This window comes from Crotalus tigris, unplaced genomic scaffold (genome assembly GCF_016545835.1).
Source record: "Crotalus tigris isolate CLP2741 ecotype Arizona unplaced genomic scaffold, ASM1654583v1 scf7180000024469.1203045, whole genome shotgun sequence".
Lineage (NCBI taxonomy): Eukaryota > Metazoa > Chordata > Lepidosauria > Squamata > Viperidae > Crotalus > Crotalus tigris.
In genome coordinates this window covers 374,308-400,672 of record NW_024100640.1, presented here as the reverse complement: position 1 = coordinate 400,672, position 26,365 = coordinate 374,308, and the positions used below count along the sequence as shown (strand labels likewise).

The following is a 26,365-nucleotide window of genomic DNA, read 5'->3' as shown; positions in this document are numbered from 1 at the left end:
GCTCTTTTAGCAGGTGGCATTTTGGTGCCCCCCCCGGATGATTTCTAAATTCTTCTTATTTCTCAGAAATGGGAAAATAAGGGTGTGGCATGTAAATCACTGCAGGATGCTTGCTGTAGAAAAACCAAGTGATAGTTGAGTTCAGACACTTGGAATTGTTCTTGGCAGAGGCACAGTACCTCGATATAGCTCACATCTTGACTTCATTTCCCACAAACGACTTTGTGGAAATGAAATATGTGGAATGGATTCAGTCAGGTGATCCTTCCAAATTGCCATCTCATTTCCCAATGAAATTGATTTAGGTCGTGTCCTTTATTCCGGAGTTCGGTATGTGGAAGGCTGAGATCCAGGGAAAATAAGGTCAACGGACAAACCAATAAAACGAAAGTATTTGAAAAAACTTTGATCCGTTGTGGAGTGCTGTCAGTTTCAATAGATCCAAGTTCAAAGTCCCTGTAAGGACTCCAGTGCGAGGTCTTCCAAACCAAGCTGCGTTGGTTCCCCATGAAAATTAAGTTTGGGAGTGAAGGAAGGATTTACAGTATGATTTTCACGCCAAAAGAATCCTAGTTAATTGTCATGCCAAGGAGGAGATGAAAAAGGAAGGACATCCGCCTGATTAATAAACCAAGTGGGGCAGCAATATAATTTTCCCCTAATCCTTTCGTGTGGCGAAAAAGAACGGAATGCTTTAAACCACGAGCACCGTTAGCATGCCTAATGCCCTATTATCCTGCCCTCTCTGGGGACAAATGAACCCCACATCGCTTTTGCGTTTTAATGATGTCATTCTGTCATCACTTACTTGAACTATTTCCTTTCTGAAGCATGCGTTCCTTGGATTAGAGGAAGAATAGGTTGATCTGATACGATAAAAGGAGTTTTTATTCATTAGTTTATATCCTGTCTTTATTATGTTTACAAATAACTCAAGGTGGCAAACATATCCAGCATATATATCCAACATGCCTTCCTTGTCTTCTCCTTCTTCTTCTTCTTCCTCCTCCTCCTCCTCTTCTTCTTCTTCTTCTTCTTCTTCTTCTTCTTCTTCTTCTTCTTCTTCTTCTTCTTCTTCTTCTTCTTCTTCTTCTTCTTCTTCTTCTTCTTCTTCTTCTTCTTCTTCTTCTTCTTCTTCTTCTTCTTCTTCTTCTTCTTCTTCTTCTTCTTCTTCTTCTTCTTCTTCTTCTTCTTCTTCTTCTTCTTCTTCTTCTTCTCGACAATTGTTAAGTCTGGGGTGTTGTTATTATTATTATTATTATGGATCATTGCACAGTCTGCCAGATGTTCAGACTGGATTTGGCATTTTGTCTACCTATTGAGTCCTTACCAAGGACCTAGGATGATGATAATGAAGTTGGAAGGGACCTTGAAGGTCATCAAGTCCAACCCCCTGCTCAGGCAGGAAACCCTACACTATTTCGGACAAATGGCTATCCAGTCTCTTCTTAAATCTTCCAGTGTTGGAGCATTCACCTCTTCTGGAGGCAGGTTGTTCCATTGGTTAATTGTTCTAGCTGTCAGGAAGTTTCTCCTTAGTTCTAGGTTGCTTCTCCCCTTGCTTAGTTTCCATCCGTTGCTTCTTGTCCTGCCTTCAGGCGCTTTGGAGAATAGCTTGACTTCCTCTTCTTTGGGGCAGCCCCTGAGATATTGGAACACTGCTATCATGTCCCCCCTTGTCCTTCTCTTCATTAAACTAGACATACCCAATTCCAGCAGCCGTTCCTTATATGTTTTAGCCTCCAGTCCCCTGATCATCTTTGCTGGTCTTTTCTGTACTCTTTCTAGAGTCTCAACATCTTTTTTACATCAGGGTGACCAAAACTGGATGCAGTATTCCAAGTGTGGCCTTAACCAAGGCATTGTACAGTGGTATTAATACTTCACATGATCTTGATTCTATCCCTCTTGTCAATGCAGCCCAGCACTGTGTTGGCTTTTTTGGGCACCTAGCTAGCTTTCATGCCTAAGGCAGGACTAGAACTCACCATCTCCTGGTTATTAGCCCAAAGTCACCCAGCTGGATTTCCCAGCTAAGGCTCAGAATCTCTGCACAGTCTAACCACGTTACCCAGCATGTTTCCTATCGTCATAAGCAATTTCCACCCAAATTTTGGATTGTGTTCTGTGCCATCATTTGGAAAACTGCAATATGACTGTAAGTCATTTGGGCTGTCCTCCTGGATCAAATTCTTGGCTTTCTGTAACAAATTGTACTCTGCATTTTGATTTCTTGGAACTAAGTTACACCCAATCCAAGCAGCAAATTATTTGCTCTCGTTTAAGTACATCCAGATTTGAACTCCACCTTCTCAGCTTCTAAGAGAGCGTCAAAGGGGTACCAGTAGTCCCTGACTTACGACTGCAATTGGAACCAGAATTTCTGCTAGTGGAAAAGCCCATGAAGTCATAAAGCGAGTCATCACATGACTGGACTCAATTTTATGACCGTTTTTACTGCAGTCATCACTATGGTATTTCAGCAGGTCACACAGTCGTGAAGCAAATCTGGCTTCCCTAGTTTGCTTTTTGGAAGCCATCAAGGAAGATCACGACTTATGATCCCATGACCACAAGATGCTAAACCATCATAAAAAAAAAACATAAATGCAAGCTGGTTGCCAAGCACCTGAATTGCGCTTGTGTGTCTGTAGGGGTGGTGCAAAGCTAATCACTTACAAGTCACTTTTTCTGAGGCTGCCTTAACTTCAAACTGTCATTAAGCAGTCATAAATTGAGGACTATTTCTGTGTCTCTCCCAAGCAAGATGCATAAGGGCAAAATTCACCCAGCTCCATTTTTTTCCCCCTTGTATAACTCTTGATGAGAAAATAGGTCAGGGCCGTGACATTTTATAATATGCTGAGTGCTTAAGGTACAATGAATTTAAATTATGAACTCACAGAAGACGGTTTCCAGGGGACAATTCAGACGTGAGCGGGCCAACAAATCCTGACACTTGGAATTGATTTTACAGACCGCTTTATTAATCGGAGACTTGAAATCACGGAGCGTCTCTCTCTTTGCACCGCACTTTGCAATTTTTAAAAGTTTTCTAAAAGCAGAGCTGATCTGGCCTGCTCCTTCCCATTCCTTCAGAGCCTTCTAAGATCAGGTTGCTGTCATGTGGGCTCAGATCACACATTTGGCAGCCCATATTTTCATTTTTGAAAACGCACTTGGCAAAATAAGAACTTAACGATCTCCGGCCTCCGCTGAACCCCCGCCAACCCCCAAAAATCTGAAATCCCACTCCAGTGATATTGCCGTGACCTCCTGAGGTTTCTAAGAAGCCAATTTATAACCAGCAAAAAAAAAATAAATAAATCTGTGACTTCTTGCCCCCCAAAAAGTTTGCCATCCCTTTTTTTAAAGTCCCTGTTTCTTCCCTTTTACGTTGCTTCCCCCCCTTAGCCAGTTTTACTCTGCTTTCACCATTCAAAGAGCGTTTGGTGATAGATAACCTTTATTATAATTTTTCACTGCGGGCACACTGGCACACTTTAAAAATGAAATTTAGTCGCTTCCTCTCAAAATGTACACATACATAGCCCACATTTAAAACATGCTATATACAACATATGTATAGACCCTTACATATAAGTAACATATAAATATTAATCACTGCCCATCTTGAATACATAACGGAAGGAGGAAGCTTGAGCGTTCACAAGGTTAATACTGTATGCAACAAAACTGTGACTGAATCTGGATGTTCTGCTTCGGATACCACGAAGCCTCCTCCCAGAAGTTAACAGGGAAAACAGGTCGTGAAGAGGATGTGTAGTGTCCCAGACAATCCTACGGACCCTGCTCAAGCAATGTTTACGTGCTAGGTTCTGGATGGAAGGGAGGGAACTGCCAATGATCTTTTCAGCCGTCCTCACCACTCTCCGCACCGCCTTCCTGTCTGAAGCAGGGATGCTTCCAAACCAGACTGATGCCGTATGACAGGATGCTCTCCATCGTCCCTCTGTAGAAAGTGGTCAGGACAGTGGAAGGAAGATGTGCTTTTCTCATGCGGCGCAGAAAATGCAGGCGCTGCTGTGCCCGCTTCCCCAGTGTCTCGCTGTTGAGCGACCAAGCCAGCCTACTTGTTAATTGCACACCCAGGAATTTGATGTTGGTAACCATCTTCACAGGTGAATCATTAATGCACAGAGGAGCGTGGCTGTGCCTGCCGATCCTGCCTTTTGTAAGAAAATAGGAACTCCTTGAGGCCAGATTATTACACTTTCCCACTCTGATCTGCCTGATAGTGCTGTGAAAACAGCTGAAGATATTACTGCTCAGTTTCTAGTGATTCTGGCTAAGATAAACCTTGGGCACTGTTTATATTCCTGCAAAACCTGAAGGTTTCATTTGGCCACTGAATGTACGAATTTGATGAATTTATCAGAGTGACCGATGTAAATTATAGGACGCCTAGGGCCTTTAATCCTTTTTTTTATTTTTTATTTTTTGCAAAGTCAGACCTACCCCCATCCCTCACTATGGATACTGTGGCGGATGCAAGGCATAAAGAAAATACGAATTGTTAAATTTAGGCTTAAAGAACAAAACAGAACAAGTCTAATAGCACCTGAATGTTTTTTTTAAATATATCATTTCGCATACGTGTGGGTTACAGGCACACAGAGTTCAAAGTCACAACAGCACTGAAAAAAATGACTTATGGCCATTTATCACATGACTGTTGCAGCAGCCCCATGAATGACGTGATCAAAATTTGGATGCTTGGCCAGTTGCTCATATTTATGACGTCCGGGTGTCTTGTGATCCCCTGCTGTGATTTTCTGACAAGCAAAAATCAATGGGGAAGCCAGATTTGTTTAGCAACTGTGTTACAACTGCAGTGATTCAGTTAGTGACGGTGGCAGGGAAGGACGTAAAAGGAGCAAAGCTGATTTGACAGCTGTTTCATGTAAGCAACAGAAGTTTTGGGCTCAACCATCGTAAATCGAGGACTACCTGTAGCTAGTTAATATGTCTACTAGTGGAAGCAAATGCATCTCATCCCACGTTCAGCTCACAAGAAATGGTGTTGACCATTTTCCTGATGGTGGGTTTCATAATGGAAGTATTCTTTGTGATTCAAAAGGGTATACACACATAACCCAGTTTTGTCTCTCATCTTTGCTTTTCACTCTTTCTTCCTTTTAGCTTTGCCTCTCCATCAACAGCTCCATGTATTTGTGTGTGGGTGTGAGTGTGTATAGAAACTGCTTTTTTATTACCACCACATCCTCTACAATCCCTGGAATTGATTTTTTTTTTAAGTGTGGCCCCTAACTGTAAAAATGTTTTCCACCTCTGTTATATATCAATTGTGTGTCGCATACCAGGATTAGAAAAAAAAAAATTCCATTTGCTCCACGTTTTGAAGTAATCTGATTTGATTCACTCTAAAGAGGCAGATTGGAACAATTATCCTTTGGTTTATGCAGATTCTCAATTTTGCAATACCGTTAATCTAAAAGTAGCATTCAAAAATGCGTACATTGGGAACAGTCTCACACTAGTGTGTATGTTAGACAGTGCTGTTTGCCAACAGAGATACCGTAAATGGGTACAAAATCCAGATGTTAGGGAAATTATGTGTGTGAAAAAAAACCCGATGTGGTTTTCTACATATTTCTTTTGGAAAAACAATGCGGGCTAATGAGGACATGAAAACAGATTTATGGGTGTGTAGAATGACCAGCCTGTCCTCAGTTGAGGAAAGAAATATATGCATGGACCCAACTCTGCTCATTGAGCATTAATCAAGCAATCTGTTTGCATGTAGGAATCAGGAAAAGGAGTGTGCAGTTACATCAGTTACTGCTCCTAATAGATCACCTTCTATCTATGTGTTGCTTCTCCACTCTTTGACCCAATTTTTGTCTTACCATCTGTTCTCCAGCTGTGGCAGGCCATACAGCCAAACAGACCCCAGAGAAGGAATGCTGGATAGGAATGACGGTGCAGCACACACCTTGAACAGGACAGGTAAATAGGCATCTACTGTACTTGAAGATCAAGCTTGGGACAAGGTGGACTTCATTTTTTGTTAATGGAATTGCTGAGGGATCTGCTTTGGCTAGGTCAGGAGTAGGCAACCCAAAACACTCAAAGAGCCACTTGGACCCATTTCCCACCAAAAATAAAACACTGGGCGCCACAAAACCCTTTTGATATGTAAAATGAAGCTAACACTGCATATATTCTTTTTTACCTTTATTATAAGTGTGTGTGTGTGTGTGTGTGTGTGTGTAATAAAGGTAAAAAAGGATATATGCAATATTATCTTCATTTTAGATGTCAGAAGGGTTTCTCTCTCTGTGTGTGTGTCTCTCTCTCTTTCTCTCCCTCTCTCTCCCCCCCCTCTCCCCCCTCTCCCTCTCTCCGATCTTCTGCTTACCTGGCAAGCTGGCTTCAAGCTGTTCTCCAACAAGCTCAGGGGTAGGCAACCTTGGCTCTTTTATGACTCATGGACTTCAACTCCCAGAATTTCTGAGTCAGCATAGCTGGGCTAGCTAGCCCTCTCCTATCCTTCCTGCTGAGACGCAGCAAAGGGAGGAGCCCCGCCTCCAAAGCTTTTCAGCTTGTCAGAGAACAGCGTGAGTCCACTCTCTTTTACACACACACACACACACACACACACACACACAGAGAGAGACAGAGACAGAGAGAGAGAGAGAGAGAGAGAGACAGAGAGAGAAGCAGGGAAGCGCAAGTGCCTTTCTGTGTCTCTGTCTCTCTCTGCAAATGGCAGAGGAGGCTGGGAGCCGCAGGGGAAGGCTCAAAGAGCCGCATGCGGCTCTGGAGCCGCAGGTTGCCAACCTGTGGGCTAGGTCAAGAAAAGAGTTTTTGTCCTCAGTTGGGTCCTAACAGCAGTAACAGGCAGTTGGGCTTTCATTTCAGATGATCCTGCACAGGCCACCTCCGACTATGAGACAAATAACAGTGACAGCAGTGACATTGTGCAGAACGAAGATGAGACACCTTGCGCCAAGGACCCGATCCAGGCGGGCCCACGCTGCAGGACGTTTGCTCCAGAGACGGTGATTTTGCATCCTTTGCTGCCTGTGGAGGTATCTCATTCACTGTTGAATATAATAGGACCTTACTAATGTACCTGAGATGCTTAGAAGGAGCTGTAGGCATTGTAGGAGAACTCTTTTCATCCTTGGTAGCCAGAAATGAAAAAGAGTCTGGTTTGCAAGTTTGACTTCAAGAGTCGAAACAAGAACAAAGTAATATCACAGCATTATAACCTGCCAGGACAGTCCATTACAGATCTCAAAAGTATCCATTTTGGAGGAAGGGAACTGTTATTCCTGGAAAGTGGGCAGAGAAGAGCAACCAAGACAATAAAGGGTCTGGAGCAGTGGTGGGATTCAAATAGGTGAACAACCGGTTCTCTGTGTGGATGCCGCTTCCGGAAGTCCATTCTGGGCCTGGGCAACAAAAAAATTAGCTACCAGTTCTGCTGAAGTGGTGCGAACTGGCTGAATCCTACCACTGGTCTGGAGGCTAAATCGTATGACAAACACTTGAGGGCGCCAGATATGTCTAGCCAATTGAAGATAAAGATGGGAGGACATGATAACTTACCTTCTAGTACTTGAGGGGCTGTCACAAAGAAGAGGGGATTGGCTTATTGTCCAAAGTACCAGAGAAATAATGGGTGGAAGCTTCTCCTAGATGTAATGAGAAATTTTCTGTCAGTGAGGAGAATTAATCAGTAGAATAGCTTGCCTCCTGGGGTTATGGGTGTTCCAAAGCTGGAGGTTTTCAAAAACAGACTGGACAACCATTTGACTGGGATGGTATAAGACTCCTGCCTTGAGAAGATTGGACTAGAAGACCACCAAAGTCCCTTCCAGCCCTATGATTTTAACTTGAACAGCACAGTTGAGTGAGGGACTGCTGAAAAGCTTCAGACTTTCCAGATGCCTCAACAAACACAATAGGTTTTTAACATAATTACAATTGATATGATACCCATAATTTGTCTCATGTATAACCTGCATCTGCACAACCAACCCGGTTTTCTCCATCCTTCCCCCCCATTCTCAGTCCAATTTAAATCCAAAATCGGTCCAGCAACTCCATGCACCTGTTAGTTTGCTGCAACTTGTGAAAGCTTATGCCATCTTAAGAAAATCTGTTAACCAGAAAAGGCTGTAGAGTCTTGAAATCAGCATTTGAAAAAATTTTAAGTTCATTGTTTTTGTTTTGTTTTGTTTATAAAGCTGCGGTTTCAACACATGTTCTGTGTTTATCTTATTTGTATGCCGCATGTTTACAGTCAATTTCAAAATTCCATTTGTGGACATCTGGTTAAAAGAAAAAAAAGGAAAAAACACCAGTTAGGTGTAGAATAAACCACTTCTAAATAATCTAAATAATAACCTAAATCATCAAGTGTTCAGGTTTGTTCTCCTTACCATTTGTAGGAGATGATACGGAGCTATACAGTCTTTATCAAAAGATATAAACAAGCTTCACGTGATGACATCCGACTGATTGTGCTCCTTGAAACTGTCTGCTGATTTAGCCAGACTTGTTGTCAGGCACGAAGGATCAGGACTGCCAGTTAAGCTGATTTATTGCTCATGCCTATACACAGAAATCTAGCCAATTAATGGTCAGTACTAAATTGTGTAGATACGACACAACAAAAGTCAAGAAAGGTTGGACTTAGTCCAATTGTGGGAATGTAATGACTCTAGGCTGATGACTTGCTTAACTCCGCCTCCCCCCACCCAAGGCTCTGCCTGCTCTTCTCCTTACACTTGTAAGACCAGTCAGTTACCTTAAGGCTTGGGGAATCAGAGAGTTTCCGATTATGTTTTGGATGTGAGGATCTTCTGGAGTGGGAAGGTCTAAATATTTAAGATGAATATTAAAGATACTCAGTAGCTCCAGAGCATTGACTGATGAGTAGGACACAGAATAGAAAAGAGAAAATGTGGAATCTGAAATCTTGAACATCGGCACCCTCATTCCCCTTGTTTTGGGAACAAGGTCATTATTCTTTGTAAGCCCCATCCCTTGGCCCATCTTAACTTTGAAAAACTATGGTAAAGTCAAGCTTGGCTCCTGGTGGCTTCATCCATACTTCTGCGTAGTTTTCTGAGCAATGGTAATAGAAGAGTAATTTGTGTGTATCTTCTTTTCAGATGGATTTTTATCTATCTAATCAAATCTCCTCTAGTCTAATCAAATCTAATCTAAATGGCCACCTACCTCATCATACAAGGTGGCTCTTGTTGACGTACAATAAAGCCAACTATTAAAACTGAACATTGTTGTTGTTGTTAGTTGCGAAGTCGTGTTCGACCCATCGTGACCCCATGGACAACGTTCCTCCAGGTCTTCCTGTCCTCTTCCATCTTCTGGAGTCCATTTAAGCTCACGCCTACTGCTTCAGTGACTCCCTCCAGCCACCTCATTCTCTGTCGTCCCCTTCTATTGCCCTCAATCTTTCCCAGCATCAGGCTCTTCTCCAGTGAATCCTTCCTTCTCATTAGGTGGCCAAAGTATTTGAGTTTCAACTTCAGGATCTGGCCTTCTAAAGAGCCGTCAGAGTTGATCTCCTCCAGGACTGACTGGTTTGATCGCCCTGCAGTCCAGGGGATTTGCAGGAGTCTTCTCCAGCACCATAGTTCAAAGGCCTCAATTCTTTGGTGCTCAGCCTTTCTTATGGTCCATCTTTCACAGCCATACATTGCAACTGTGAAAACCATGGCCTTGACTATACACACTTTTGTTGGCTTTTTAGTATGCTGTCTAGATTTGCCATAGCTTTCCTCCCCAGGAGCAAGCGTCTTTTAATTTCTTGGTTGTTGTCCCCATCTGCGGTGATAAAACTGAACATAAAAACAAATAATTAAATAAGAAAAAACAAGATTGCAAGAGGGTTCAGATGTTATACGTGGTGCATCCAACGTACACACTCTCTGCTGCCAAGGGATGCCAAGGCCTGATGGGAAAAAAAACCCCAAAACACATTTTGGATGTTCGCCAAACAGCCAAAATGGCTAGTGCTAATCTTACCTTTCTAGCCCTCTTTTTCTCATGATTTCCTCTGCTTCCCGTGCTAATTACACCTGAACCTGTCACAGATCCTTTTCTATATACCCAGATCAGTGGGCTCCAAAACCCAAGAGAGCCAATGCAACCACAAAGGTTTCTAGGCAACATCCACACAAGCATTCAAAGAGACTAGTAATACTACTACTGACTACTCCATTCTTCCCCCGTTCTACTACAGCTCCTGTTCCTCTACTATGTCTCTTTATCAGTTCTACTGTTTGAGAACAGTACCTCTTTCTAGTAGCCTTGGGATGCTTTAGGCCAGTGATGTCGAACTTTTTAGAGACCGAGTGCCCAAACTGCAACCCAAAATCCACTTATGCATCGTCGGGTGCCAGGTGGGTGTGGCCCATTGGCTGGGTGTGGCCAATTGGGTGGTTGTGGTCCATTGGGTGGGCATGGCTGTGGTGGTAACGGCAGACTGGGTGGGACTAAAAAGTGCAATCAATCAATTCCAACTTTGCAAGATCTTTTTTTTTTTCTGCGAGAAGTTGAAATTGACTGATTGAACCTTTTTTTTTTTTTGCACACGGTGGCAGAGGCCTAAAGCGAAAAGGTTTTATAAAACTCAGCTGAAAGCCTAGGACTGGGGCGATGGAGCGCGTGCCCACAGAGAGGGCTCTGAGTGCCGCCTCTGGCACCCGTGCCATAGATTCGCCACCACCGCTTTAGGCTTTATTTCAATAAATTAACACAAACCACCTTCCATCTCATTCTCACTCCCACACCAACACCACTCCAACCCTGCTACTTCTACTTGCTTCTCTGTTCAGCTTTTGTAGCTACCAGTTGCTGTGCTGGCTAGGGAGAGGTCTTGATGGGTGGGTAACTATGGTCCCTTTACAATCTGTAGGCCATGCTGGCTTGGGAAATCTGGGAACTGAAGTCTAGAAGTCATAAAGGGCCATAGTTGCCCACCTCTGCCTTAAAGGAACAGCCCAGATGCTGGCCATTTTGCAGGCAGCCTACCCTCTCAGACAGATGTCTTAGTTTTGTGAGCTGAACCAAAGTATAGGATAAAAATAAGATAAAGGTGGGCTTTCTATTCCAGTTAGCTATTAAGATGGGTACCCTTGCAAAGATATATAGATAGCCATTGGGACTGGACACCTATGAGGATTAATGTTTAACTTGTTTCAAATTCTTTATTTAATCTTACTGTATTTTATTATTTTTTTTGTACTGCAAACTGCCAGGATATTATGGGATGTTGTGGTCTGGAAGAGTTAGAAATAAAGACAAAAAGAAATATTCTAAGCAACAGCCATAAAAAAACCAACCGTCAAAACAGAGAAAAATGGTTTGAAAGATGGGAGATGGAAGTAATTTGAAACAGTTGTGAACAAATTTGCTCAAGAATCCCCAGGTGGCCTAAATTAAGCTCCTAAATATCCACATTTAACTCATCGCTAATGAACTCCCAGGAATGGTGCAAGAATCCAAGGTGGCCATTTTGAAAGTAATACATTGATTATTTATCTTTTGAATTGCAGAGTTCAAAAGCTAAATAAGGTTAGGAACTTAGTGTTCCCTGAGCTTGGTTTTCTCCTTGCAGATGTTTAGTTAGCAAACTGCCTTTGTTATGAACCCTGTGTACAAATTACTTTAAGTAAACAACGGCCGAAGAGGGAAGCAAATAGAGGCACATCTCTCTTATCCCACATCCATCAGTCGACATATATGTAATAATAATAATAATAATAATAATAATAGCACCACTTGAACACCATTGGCATTGACAAATTCACTATTAATCAATTGCAAAAGGCGGCCTTACTAGGAACTGCTTCCATCCTGCGACGATATCTGTAATACCATCAAACATCCACATCTGCCTATCCCAGGTCCTGGGTAAAGACTCGATAGGTAGACAAAATGCCAAATCCAGTCTGAACATTTGGCTGACTGTGCGATGATCCATAATAATAATAATAATCTTGGGTGCAATCCCAAAACAACTGGAGCACCACTTGAACACCATTGGCATTGACAAATTCGCTATTAGTCAATTGCAAAAGGCGGCCTGACTAGGAACTGCTTCCATCCTGCGACGATATCTGTAATACCATCAAACAGCCATATCTGCCTCTCCCAGGTCCTGGGTAAGGACTCGATAGGTAGACAAAATGCCAAATCCAGTCTGAACATCTGGCTGACTGTGCGATGATCCATAATAATAATAAAGTTGGAAGGGACCTTGGAGGTCATCTAGTCCAACCCCCTGCTCAGGCAGGAAAACCTATACCATTTCAGACAAATGGCTGTCCAGTCTCTTCTTAAAAACTTCCAGTGTTGGAGCATTCACCGCTTCTGGAGGCAGGTTGTTCCACTGGTTAATTGTTAAATTAAATGTAAGGGAGATATTTCATTCTTCATGTTTTTCCTAGAGCAAAGGGAGCACCTCCAACGCTCATCAAATATTTTGATGCAAATATTTCATTTTTTTTTTCATTTGCGGATTTCAACAATAACTAGTCAGTTATATTCTCCTTCATCTTCCAAAGAAAGAAGGTGCTAGATCAGGGGTCTCCAAACTTAGCAACTTTAGACTTGTGGACTTCAACTCCAACACAATTCCAATACAACAGTCTAAGACAGTGGTTCTCAACCTTTTTAATGCCGCGACCCCCAACTGGTCGTAAGTCGAGGACTACTCAACCGGTCGTAAGTCGAGGACTACTCAACTGGTGCAGCACCGTGTGCAGAATGGGACTTTTGGCAGGGTCAGCAGGGCAGAGACAGCCTGGACAGTTCCTATTGGCTTTTGAAAGCCAATAGAATTAGACTCTATTCAAGAGAGTCTATTCTATTGGCTTTCAAAAGCCAATAGAATAAAAGGGAGTAGCACAGCTAAGGAAAAGGGGAAAAAAATGGTGGACTGCGTTGTTTGGCGATCCCCATGAAATGGTCGTTCGACCCCAAATGGGGTCCCGACCCACAGGTTGAGAACCACTGATCTAAAATGAAACAATGCAGCCAACTAAGCCAGTAGACCGATCAGAAACAGGCACATACACACTATAACTATAGAAACTGGTAGGTCAAGCTCTCCCATACAAAAAGCCAGATCCACTGCCATGAGCCACTTACTCTGATAATGAAATATTTGCAAGACTAACCTTAGTGAACTCCAAAATCCCAACATTCCCCATATATTTTCCACTCAGGATAAATGAGCCAATGTCAAAAACAGAAACAACAGAAGGAAAGAGGGAAGAATAAAAATTCCTTTTAATTCAAGGCAAGAACAAACCTAATAAACATCTGTACTCAATATTTCTGCCCAGGATGACACTTGTTTAGACACAGATAATCTATTAGGAAAAATATTTTTAATGCAACTAATTAATAGGGACCAGATTGGAGGATAGTGCCCTCCGTTATAAAGTTTTTCAAAGCTCATTTATATGTCAGTTTTTTCAGCCACAGCTATGACGGACGACAGTGACATTTTCAAAGGCCGTTGCTTGGGTGGGAAATGAATTTTAATTTTCCAGGGTTTTGCAATAACAAACTTTTAACAGCCAGCAGCTGGATTTGAATCAATTTTGTACATGGCAGCAACTGATAGGGAACATGGACAATCAGCCATATACAGGATTCAGTATAGAAGATGTGGATTTTCATTTTTTTCTTTTTACAACCATAAGAACTAATTATGGCTAATTAGCTAATTATGCATCGCTACCAATGATGGCAAACTGGGTCAATTCTCTTTATCATTCTACCAACTCTATAAAGATGACAATTGCAATTGTGATGTTAAGGGTGCATAGCTCTAGCAATGAGTTTATCTTTGTGGTCGATTCTTGATGATCCCTTGAAACAGAAGAACTGAAGAAGCTTCTGAGATGAGAAACGAAACATCTTCAAGAAAAAACAAAGTAAGTCCAGTTGCTCCTTGAAAAAGCACCTTTGGGACAACCTGGATGATTGAGAATCTCCATAGAGATCCCTTGAAATAGATCTAAAATGAATTCCTTGTTATAGAGAGGCTCAGTGACGTTCATGATTTGAACCTCCAATCATCTTCTGGAGCCTGAAGATAGTCTTGTCACACCATAGCTAGCTATGTTATACATTACATACGTGTTTTAATACACATTCATCATGGTGCGCAAAACATTTTGAATTTATGCATGTCAAAAACTCAATTTTGAGTTCAGAGCAGCTGTTCTCACCTTATCCAAAATTTTCCAATATTGTTTTGGCCAGTCTAAAAGAGTCTGGAGCTTGGAACGCTTCAATGAGAAGATCACGAGAAGAACTTGAGAAGGGTTAGAACAATTCAGAGGAAGCTCAACCCCTACACACACACCTTGTTCTGCCCCCAAAGAAGGATGCTTTGATTATAAATCTTTCGATATTTGAAATGTGTTGTTACTCCCTCTATTCTCCAGCATTTCATAATTTTTCATTTTCACACTGGGGGTGATTATTTGGAGAATTGGGGGGATTTCTGGAAGCCAGACTTAAGGTCTGCAGCATTCCCAAGGGAACTTAGGAATTCAGAACATAGACTTTGTCTCTGAATCCTCCATTTTCCAACCCAGTTTGAATTCAGAATAACAACTATAACAGCCTTTACCAGACAGCAATCATTCTTCTTCCAGCATGGTTCTGCCAGCTGCTGTTTTTTCTTTATAACTATGCAAAACCTCTTGGCTTTGCCCAACTCATGAGCATAAAAATTCTCTGTAGAGGGTGTTCCGACAGCACCCTACATCTTCTGTTTAGCACTATCTGACCAAGGTCCTCTCCAATCCTACTAGCTCTTCTCCTTTTTTATCTGGATCTGTTGGGTGGTGCTAGTTCTAAGTTCCTTTGGCAGTTTGGTTTTTAATTGTTCCCCAACTTTTCCCCTTTCCTAATCCATTATCTTCTTTTGTGGAGTCAACTTAGTGTCTGCTCAAAAAATTCAAGGGATGAGACACTGACATCAAAGAACTATATGCTGAAAACCTCTGGGGGATTAACTCTGGGTTTAACTTTGAGAAGTATAGGTTCATCAACTGTCCAACAATCCGTACCCAACATGGTAACCTATGTAATAATTGGACCTTGGTACCATCTGCTGAAAGAACATATCACGACATGCTTTAAGGGAGGACTCCTCACCACTTGCTTCTTCGTGTTTTTCCCATAGTAAAAGGGGGCACCTCCAATGCCCACGTTGCATTTTGATGCAAATATTTCATTTTTTTTTATTTGTGGATTTCAACAATAACTAGTCAGTTATATTCTCCTTCATCTTCCAGAGAAAGAAGATGCTAGATCAGGGGTCTTCAAACTTGGCCACTTTAAGACTTGTGGACTTCAACTCCCAGAATTCCTCAGCCAGCCAGGGCTGGCTGAGGAATTCTGGGAGTTGAAGTCCACAAGTCTTAAAGTGGCCAAGTTTGAGGACCCCTGTGCTAGATTTTAAAATGTTTTTTCAGGTCTAAAAGACTACTAAGTTTGGATCTTTTAATACTCTCATTTAACAGTGGTTTTTACACTACACTTTGATGCAGCAATGAAATCAAGAAGAGGATGATCATAGGTGTTTGATATTGTTTAAAATAAACAGACTTCCAAAATGAGGAGGAGGAGAGCATAGTGTCTGTCAGATTGCATAGGAAAGGTGCCCTATAGAAACTTTGAACTACAATTCCCATAATCACTATTTCCCGTTGAATATGAGTTTATATCCAAAACATCTGGAGAATACTAAGTGTGAGTCTCTTATATAGGAATTAACTCTGGGATTCATTACAACTTTCAAGATCAACTCGCTAATTGTAACAAGATGCTTTAACTATTTTATTATTATGGCTGTACTGTGTTTGCCTACTGTGTTTAAGCAACTTACTGAGAGTCATTTTTTCCCCTAGAAATGGCAGTACATCAGGTCGTAAAGTAGAAAATGGTCTCACTGGACACCATAGTCTTAACTCATTTAAAAACAAAAAACGAAACTAAATCCTAATTAAAATTTACATTTTGCTACTGGAGCTGATTAAGGGCATTTCTATGTTAAATTTGAGAAAGCATCAAATTCATTTTAGTTATTTGTTATTAGAATTTGTTCATTATTAGAATGACGAATAACGGTTGCAGGAATTGCGTATGTCTAATTTAATGAAGAGAAGGACAAGGGGGGACATGATAGCAGTGTTGCAATATCTCAGGGGCTGCCCCAAAGAAGAGGGAATCAAGCTATTCTCCAAAGCTCCTGAAGGCAGGACAAGAAGCAACGGATGGAAGCTAATCGAGGAGAGAATCCAACCTAGAACTAAGGAGAAATTTCCTGAGAATTGGAACAATTAATCAGTGGAACAACTTGCCTCCTGAAGTTGTGGGTGCTCCAACACTGGAGGCCTTTAAGAAGAGACTGGACAGCCATTTGTCTAAAATGGTATAGGACTTCCTACCTAAGCAAAGGGTTGGACTAAAAAACATCCAAGGTCCCTTCCAGTTGTGTTCTTCTATTACAGTGGTTCTCAACCTGTGGGTCGGGACCCCATTTGGGGTCGAACGACCATTTCACGGGGGTCGCCAAACAACGCAGTCCGCCATTTTTTTCCCCCTTTCCTTAGCTGTGCTACTCCCTTTTATTCTATTGGCTTTTGAAAGCCAATAGAATAGACTCTCTGAATAGAGTCTAATTCTATTGGCTTTCAAAAGCCAATAGGAATTGTCCAGGCTGTCTCTGCCCTGCTGAGCCCGCCAAAAGTCCCATTCTGCAAACGGTGCTGCACCAGTTGAGTAGTCCTCGACTTACGACTGGTTGAGCAGTCCTCGACTTACGACCGGTTGGGGGTCGCGGCATTAAAAAGGTTGAGAACCACTGTTCTATTAGAAGTAATTTTAGCTTGGTATTATCTCTGTCAAATCAGATAGTGCTTTCAGATATTGATTTGAAAGCCGGGATTATGCCATCTTTTTCCAGTTCACGTGTAAGGAAAACCAGGTTAGAACTAGAAATCTTCAGAGTTTAGCTTGCTCAGGAAATGGTACCCTGAAAAACTTTGAGAGCTGGATCAACATTCTTTTGGTTCACTTTTTTGTTTTGTTTTTTTTGGGTAAAGTTTGCTTTTCCCATTAGTTGGAATTCATTTCATCTTAACTTCTCCCATCTGGTTTTCTATTATAATATCTCGATAGCTTGGGGCACAGATTAGGAAGAGTTTATCTATTTGATTGGAAGAGGGTGATGACAACTTTCCTAAATCTTGCATATAACTCCTTGGCTATCTCTAACACAAGATGGAAGCCTTGGAATTAGAACACTAAAAAGTCCCAAAATCTTACATTTTGTACAGGGTGTTGTTGTTGTTTTTAACATTTGGGGTGTGTTTGTTGCTATCTGTTACAGGAAAAACCTATCCTTGCCCCCGAGCCGCTAATAATGGACAATTTGGACACGCAAATGGAGCAACTAAACAATTGGAATTTCCCAATCTTTGATTTGGTAGACAAAATCGGGAAGAGATGTGGTCGGATTTTAAGTCAGGTAAGAAAAAGGATGTTCTATAACAGGGCTTTTCAACCAGTGGTACAGGTACCACCTGTGGTACATTGGCACCTGGCAGGTGGTATGCGACCATCCTAGAAAAGGGGTAGCGGGGGAGGGGAATGAGCTGAAGAGATGGTTGGAGCTGCAGGGCTGTCAGGGTTCAGCGGAAGCACCAGGATCAGCGCCAGGCTCCAGCTAGAGCTCAGCGCTGACCCTGGCGCTTCTGCTGAGCCCAGAAGAAGCCCCGATCAGCTGGAATGTTGCAGCATCTCCAGGGTCTTGTGATTTACATTCAGATGCTTGGCAACTGATTCATATTTATGATGGTCACAGTGTCCCAGGCTTATGTGAAGTGACCAAAACCTGCTGCAACCACCCAGAAGACGGGGGGAATAAAAACCAGACACCTCCCACCCCACCCTTGCTACCAATCCTCAACAGAAATGCTCACAACAATGAAAACCTCGGACAGGAGGAAGAGTGTGGCCGGGCAGGCAGGCATCTTGCTCGGCTGTGGCTTGGGGGGCACTTTTTTCAGTGCCATTGTAACTTCGAACAGTCATTAAGCGAACTGTTGTAAGTCGAGGACTACCTGTACTTTATCACTTTTTTCCTTTTTTTTTTTTTTTTTGGTCATCAAGATTTTGACACCTTGCTAGGCGGCTGGTGGTACTCGGATATTGCCATATCCTAAAAGTGGTACAGTGGGCGAAAAGGTTGAAAAGCCCTGATCTATAAGATTGACCCCACAGTTCTGCTTTTTATAATATGCCCTTCTGGAGTTCACCGATTCTAATCCAGAGCTATTTGAATGCAGAGATGTGTTGCTTTCTGTTCCAGCCTTAAGTGAAAATCAAATATTATGGCTTTCTGATTTGTACGAACCCAGCCAGTGTGGCTCGTCTGATAAGCCATGATTAAAACCCTAGCTGAGCCATAGGTTAGGAACTCAGATGAAAAGTTTCTATTGCTATATATGCTAAAGGGGAAAAAAAAAAAAAGAGCTAGCCGATTCATGGGAAGCAAATAAGCATTACCCAAACACAAGCCTTAGATCCAGGCCTTGTGGAAGGATTTTGAGAAACAAAATATATTTTGTAAAGAAAGCCACAGAGGTTTAACGCTGTAGAAAAAGAGACTTGTTAGTTTATGGTAGCAGAAATGAGGCATGTGATCGCACCTTTTCCAATGACACATTTTATTCAAAGGTGCTAAAAAAATATCCAACTAAAATACGTTAATCGGAAAAGGTGCTACCAGACTCCTTTCTTAAAAAAATAGTGGCTTAGAATCGGTTTTGAAAAAAAAAAGGAAATAGCCCACGCAGTACCACGGGAAACCTTCCACTCTAGCAGAGGCAAATGTGTAAAAAGAATTTTCTTTTTTCAAGCGCACTTCACTTCAGCTGGATGGCAAGCTGTGTGCTTAGATAATGCCTTAATTTTCACTTACTGTTAGCCTAATAATGGCCCGGAGGGATGTAACAACTTTTGCCGAGAAAGGAGGGGATAGAATGGAAGGCTGCCACTGGAAAGATTAAAGCCAGACTTCCTTTAAAAACAAAGTGAAATTTCACTGCACCTTCTCTTAAAGCAAGAGAAAATAGCAGCTCCTTGGTCAGCGAGTTTCCAGATTCTAGAAAAACCTGCTGGAATGACATTCTTGGAAGTGGGGGCTGCGGATAAGAGTAAAGGCAGGAGGGTAACTTGTTCAGCTCAGTTCCCCAGGAAATTTGTTTCACCCAGAGGAAGTCAACAACCTTAATCAAGAAATCAGATCTTAGGCATCAGCTGCAGCACACCAACAATATATATATATATTTTTTTAAAAAAACCAACCATAAAATAGTTCAGAAATTGCATGATTGTCACACCTGGTGAGATATTTGTATTCCAGATGAGGTCTCAGGGGCAAGATCTTCATGTGAGAGTGAGGGGCAGTTTGGTCTAGTGGTTAAGGCACCAAGCTAGAAAGCAAGAGACCGTGAGTTCAAGTCCTGCCTTGGCTATGAAAGCCAGCTGGGTGACTTTGGGCCAGTCTCTCTGTCTGTCTGTCTGTCTCTCTCACTCACTCTCTCACACTCACTCACTCACTCACTCAGTCTAACTCACCTCACCAGATTATTTTGTAAGAAGGGGTGTTGGCTGCGTTCACTGCTGCCTTGAGTTATTTGTAAAAATAATAAAAGTGAGATATAAATAAATAAAAATAAGGTAAGAAATAAAACCTAGGGGATACGATTCTGGACATCTCAAAAGAAGCAACTTAATTAAGATCTGACCATCTTGTTATCAAGTCCACTTTATAAATCACATAATTATTTTTGTGCCTTACCGTTTTAACACCCCCAAACAAACCCCAGGCATTATTAGAACTGATGATGTTACCTAGTTAGGGTAATGAAATGTCTGCAAGAAAACAAGCAGGCTCAGAGAGTACCAAGGACCCCTCACGTCAACCCCGAGTTACAAATATTATCCTTCATTGGAACTCCAGGCATAAAGGCTTAGTGTAATGTGCTCTGGCTAGCTCTAGTGAGGGTGCTAGAGCTGTTAAACCGTTTTTACCTCAAATATTCCAGGAAGGGGCGGGTCTAGAACGCAAAGTGGGTGGAGTTACCTATGTTCTGTACAGGAAGTCCTCAGCTTACAACCACAGTTGGGCCCAGAATTTCTGTTGCTAAGCAAGGCATTTGTTAAGTGAGTCATGTCCAATTTTATGACCTTTTTTAACCGTGGTAGTTAAGAAAATCACTGCAGTTGTTAAGTGAATTATGCAGTCATTAAGCAAATCCAGCTTCCTCTGTTGATTTTGCTTGTTGGAAGCCAGCTAGGAAGGTCACAAATGGGAGAATTGCATGATTCTGGGATTCTTCAACCCTGCTGGTTGCCAAGCACCCAAATTTTGAACATGTGATCATGAGGATACTGTGATGGTTGTAAGGGTGAGGACCCATTCTTTTCTCAGCGGCAGAGTGACTTTGAACATCACTAAACAAATGATGGTAAGTCAAGGATTACCTGTATATAATGCCAACCATCAGTTGTTCTTCCCTAAATTGTACAAAGTTTTTACCAGAACGTTTATAGATAGGAGGCAGATACTGTTCCTAAATGGAGCAAGAATGGTGCCGGGCGCAAGAAATCAGGAAGCAAAGCGATTCAAATGACTACAGGTTTATTGCATGCTAACTCTCTCTACAACAGTGGTTCTCAACCTGTGGGTCTGGACCCCATTTGGGGTCAAACGACCATTTCATGGGGGTCGCCAAACAAGACTGTCCGCCATTTTTCCCCCTTTTCTTTGGCCACGCCCCTGGCACACAGTGATGTATAAGTGGTTGGGGGTCACCACAACATGGGGACCTGTATTATGGGGTCGCGGCATTAGAAAGGTTGAGAACCACTGCTCTACAAGAACTGAACTAACGGTCAAAGAAAATGGGCTTTGATCTTTTGCGGGCATGAAGGGACTCCAGACTGATGATGCCCTTGACCCCTCCCTCTGTTCAGCCTAGTCATCTCCTACAGCTGATTTAAGCTTGAAAATAGTCTGAAGATCTACGATAGATTCACATGCCAAAGATAGTCAACCCCAGTTCGAAGAATTACGGTTCCTTTCCCTTTATTTTATTTTCCAGGTATCCTACAAGCTCTTTGAGGACATGGGTCTCTTTGAAACTTTTAAAATCCCTATACGAGAGTTTATGAACTATTTCCATGCCTTAGAATGTGGATATCGAGAGATAGCTTGTAAGTATGATAGCATTCCTTGATGGTATTTTTCATTTCTCTTTATTTTTTTTAATCATAGCACCCACTGTTTTCTTTCACCTTCCATAGCAAATTAGTTCCAAGCAGATTTAAAAAAAAAAAAAAAACCACAGGATAGTATTTTTTTAAAAAAACCTATACAATGCATAGTGCATTTTTAAATAATCCAGTTTGAAAGAGGGCCATTTTTGTAATTCATCAGTGAAAACGTACCTTTCTGAATAAGAAAATCTTAATCTATCTCCTAAAAGTCTGACAGCAGATGGTAGCTGTGATTTTTTTCTTAAAAAAAAAAAAAATTAAGTACCTTTTATTTGAACTTAAACTAACATCCTTGAAATTCACATAATCATTTATCTGTCGGTATGTGTTTCATAAGAGCATAACAAGAATACCATGTAACTGAAAGTGAGTAAAACAGAACCCCAGTAAAATATATATTTAAGAAAACTTAATAATTCAAATAAGGGATTTTTTTTCCTGAATGTTTTAATCAAGAAATGATTGCCAAATTCTACTGAACGAAACAGAGCTTGGGTGTCAATCAATAGTAGGGAACTTGCAAATGTTAGAATGCTATAGAGAAATTTTAACATTACTATGAATATCATAGTCCTCAAAGGTGGGAGCCAGGAATAACTCAACATTCTCATCTGTGACCAGTAGATGGTGCTGTTACTCCCCCCAATCCACCCTCCCAATACAATTAGCCTGTCTCTCTTTTAACAGATCATAACAGAATTCATGCTACTGATGTCCTCCATGCTGTCTGGTATCTTTCATCCCAGCCTATCCCAGGCCTCCCAACTATGATTAATGACCAGGGGTCAGCAAGTGATTCTGGTAAATGTTATGACAATGTCTGGCTATCCTGAACTGAATTTCTTGCTGCAGTGTTGTTGTTACAGGTAGTCCTTAAAATAGCCATAGCACCTAGATTTATATACCGCTTCACACTGCTTTACAACCCTCTCTTAAGTGGTTTACAGAGTCAGCATATGTCCCCCTCCCAACAGTCTGGGTCCTCATTTTACCGACCTCAGAAAGAGGGAAGGCTAACGTTCCCAGCATTCTAACCATGGACCATGTTGGCTGGAACTATTCAGGAATTGTGTTTGACTATATTAAGCACGCTGCAAGTTCAGATCAATTCATATAAATAATTGCTGGTCCGGCCTCTTTGATGCTTGCAGCTGAGAAATGTATATATATCGAGTGGGTCAAATTGCAGGTGCCTTCAGCTGTTTGCACAGGTATGTCTCCTTGGTCATGGTAACAGGAGGAGCCATTTTGTCTTAATTGTAGAGATGACTCTTGACTAAACCCCTTGTAAAATGGTATGCTTAATTAAGCAAAGAACCATGGTGCTGGAGAAGACTCCTGCGAGTCCTCTGGACTGCGAGGTGATCAAACCGGTCAGTCCTAGAGGAGATCAACCCTGACTGCTCTTTAGAAGGCCAGATCCTGAAGTTGAAACTCAAGTACTGTGGCCACCTAATGAGAAGGAAGGACTCACTGGAGAAGGGCCTAATGCTGGGAAAGACTGAGGGCCATAGAAAGAAGGGAATCACAGAGAATGAGGTGGCTGGAGGGAGTCACTGAAGCAGTAGGCGTGAGCTTAAATGGACTTCAGAAGATGGTAGAGGACAGGAAGGCCTGGAGGAACGTTGTCCATGGGGTGGCGATGGGTCGGACATGACTTCGTAACCAACAACAACAACAAAGTGAGCCCAAAATAGGAAATACTGCCTCTGTAAGGAGCGGTCTGTGAATAACCTGATTTTCTGCCCAGATTCAGACAGCGGGATCACTCATGGCCACCTGGGATATGTCTTGTCCAAAACGTACACGCCAACAGATGACAGCTATGGGTGCTTGGCAGGCAATATCCCATCACTTGAATTGATGGCCCTCTACGTGGCTGCTGCCATGCATGATTATGACCATCCTGGGAGAACCAATGCTTTCTTGGTGGCAACCAGTGCTCCTCAGGTAAGTGGGGCAGGATTAAGGGAACACACTTGTCAAGGGCAAGAAATCAGGAATCTAGGCAGTTCAAATGAAAATTTAGGTTTATTGTATGTTAAAGCTCTCTACAAGAATCTGAGCCACTAACAGTCAAAGTGAATTGGCAGTGGATAAGAGTCAATGGAATTCAAGATGGGCTGGGCTTGTGGGCGCAAAGGGACTTGAGACTGACGATAGGTTAAACCCTCTCTGTCGGACTCAGCCTGGTCATCTCCTACAACAGGGGATCTTCAAACTTGGCCCTTTTATGACTTGTGGACTTCAACTCCCAGCAAAGCTGGCTGAGGAATTCTGGGAGTTGAAGTCCACAAGTCATAAAAGGGCCAAGTTTGAAGACCCCTGTCTTAAATCTAACAAACAAAAGGGAGGCTGGCTGAGGAATTCTGGGAGTTGAAGTCCACAAGTCATAAAAGGGCCAGGTTTGAAGATCCCTGTCTTAAACAAAATGGAGGCTGGCTGATGAATTCTGGGAGTTGAAGTCCACAAGTCATAAAAGGGCCAAGTTTGAAGACCCCTGTCCTACAACATCATGCTTATACAGCTAAGAATCAGAAAGAGCCTTGTAGCACATTTTTAGATTGCCCAACTTCTGTTCTAGGGCATATAGGCTTTTGTGAGCTGCTCATTTCCTCTGGGTTGTGGAGTGGCTCAATTGTTACACACAATCAGTCATTCAGAAAAAATGATGGAGTTCACCAATCATATTCAGGTAATCCTTGCTTAATGACCAGTCATTTGGCAACTGTTTGAAGTTACAAAGGTGCTGAACGGGTGAGACTCGTCCTAATTGAGGCTGTCCCTGTAGTCAAAATGATTTCAATTTGGGCACTTGGTGACTGGCTTGCAATTATAACATCACACAGCATACTGCAGTCTGATGACTGCCATTTGCAATCTTCATTGCTGGCTTCCCACGAACAAAGTCAGTTGGAATTTGGCAGGAGATCTCAAATAGTGACCACATGACATTCTCACTAATGGCCATGTGGAATTCACTTAACAGTGGAAGCTGGAACTAAGTGGCATCATGCTTAACAATAGTACCGATCTAAATTACAGTAGATAAGTAAGGACTACCTGCATGTAGGTCTCCATAAGCTTAGCAAACCCATTTGCTGCTTTCCTGGGACTAGATTCTCCACCCATTCTTTAGGCAGAAATTGAGTGGTGATTTCTCTAGGGCAGGGGTCCCCAACCCTCGGTCTGTGGACCGCCATGCCAGAAACTGGGCCACGCAAACAAGCAAAGCCCCATCCGTGGGATGCAGGCAGCACATGAAACCACGCCCCGTCCAGTCTGTGAAAAAACTTCTCTCCCTGAAACCAGTCCCTGGTGCCCCAAAGATTGGGGGCCACTGCTCCAGGGGAAAGAAAAATTGTTTGACAATTTTTCAGAGGCAAGATTTCCTCCATAATTGCATAGGGGGGGGGGGAACTTTGTGGCTAGCAGGAGGAATTCTGGGAATTGAAGTCCACAGATCTTAAAGATGCCGAGGTTGAACACCCCTGGCTTAAATGCTCATATGCCAACCATTCTAATAGCTATACACCTGACAAAAATATTTATATGACATATATCACTTTAAAAGCATTTAAAATTCCAGAAGAACACCTGATGCTTTCCTTTGGGATTTAATAGCGAGGTGGGAAGCCAGGAACTTGTCAATCACTAGGGACATGATGGTTCAGTAAAAGACAGGATGTTCACAGGCAAAGCATGGGCCTCGTCCTTAAATAAGTACACAATCACTATGGTTCACCCTTGAGAGTTTTTGCCAACGTTCTGTTCTGTTTTCTTTTTAAATAAGTTCTAAAGCAAATTCCCTTTCTTGCAAATGTGGTTAATTTGGGGAATGCATATCATTTATTTAGTTTCAGCAGACCGCAACCCTCAGATCTTTTGGAAATGAATATTCTCTCCATCTCTCTGTGGATGTAGGCTGTTCTATATAATGACCGTTCTGTTCTGGAGAACCATCATGCAGCGGCTGCATGGAACCTTTTCATGTCCAGGCCAGAATATAATTTTTTAATCCATCTCGATCATGTGGAGTTCAAGCATTTCCGGTTCCTGGTCATCGAGGCCATTTTGGCCACTGATCTGAAGAAGCACTTTGATTTTGTAGCTAAATTCAATGCCAAGGTAAACACAATCCCTGCGTCTCATTAACTTTCAAGCCTTTATATAAGAGCCTAGAAAATCAGCAAAGGGGAGAATATGGGATATAAATGGCAGGGCTTAATCACGCGATGTTGCAAGAATAGTAATCTGGAACCAAGCTACTCAACACTAGTAAAGAAAGAGTGTGGAGAAAAGCAACAAAGAGGGTTAGTAGCTTTGAGGCTAAATCTTAGGGAGAATGGATAAGGTGATTTGGTATGTTTAGCCTAAAAGAAAGCAAGAACATTTTATTTATTGGTTTGTTTTCTCAAAAGTGTCTTTTCAAAAGCCAACCGGGCTGGATTTTTTCTTGAAAACAGTCCAGTTGCGTTTTGAAAAAGCACTTTTAAGACAACTGTGACCTGGATGGCTGAAAATTTCTATAGATATATTTGCTTTTAAATTAAGATACCACCCACTTAGGTGAATTCCTGAATTGCTTAACTAACAACACAACAGGTCCAATTGGGTTGCAAATAGGTGTAGAAGTTTATAAATCTCAGGCCTGTTTCATAAGGGGGAAAGCTATTATTGTTGCAATACCATATATTTTTGCGAGTGTACAAACAAGGGGGGGGTCAGTACGTGTTTTTGTTTCTTGTCCTTTTAACTCCCACTTTTTTAAAACATTTTTGTCTAGGTTTGTTTTTTCTTTGTAATTTTTTTCCCTTTTCTTTTGTATTTTGTATTTTAATTTTCGGAATAAAATAATATATATATATATATATATATATATATATATATATATATATATATATATATATATATATATACACACACACACACACACACACACACAAAAAAAAAAAAAAAAACACAG

The 26,365-nt window shown here is 41.8% G+C and overlaps 1 protein-coding gene across 2 annotated transcripts in view; it reads left to right on the top strand.

Moving 5' to 3' along the window:
• Positions 1–26,365, top strand: part of PDE3A (phosphodiesterase 3A) — a 281,509-nt gene that overhangs the window by 239,044 nt on the left and 16,100 nt on the right. For both annotated transcript variants that reach the window (XM_039332943.1, XM_039332944.1), the window contains 7 exons: positions 5,906–5,991; positions 6,907–7,076; positions 17,444–17,581; positions 21,225–21,336; positions 22,087–22,200; positions 23,150–23,349; positions 25,324–25,527. In XM_039332943.1, the coding sequence (XP_039188877.1) occupies positions 5,906–5,991; positions 6,907–7,076; positions 17,444–17,581; positions 21,225–21,336; positions 22,087–22,200; positions 23,150–23,349; positions 25,324–25,527 (1,024 nt within the window). The remainder of the gene's footprint in view (positions 1–5,905; positions 5,992–6,906; positions 7,077–17,443; positions 17,582–21,224; positions 21,337–22,086; positions 22,201–23,149; positions 23,350–25,323; positions 25,528–26,365) is intronic.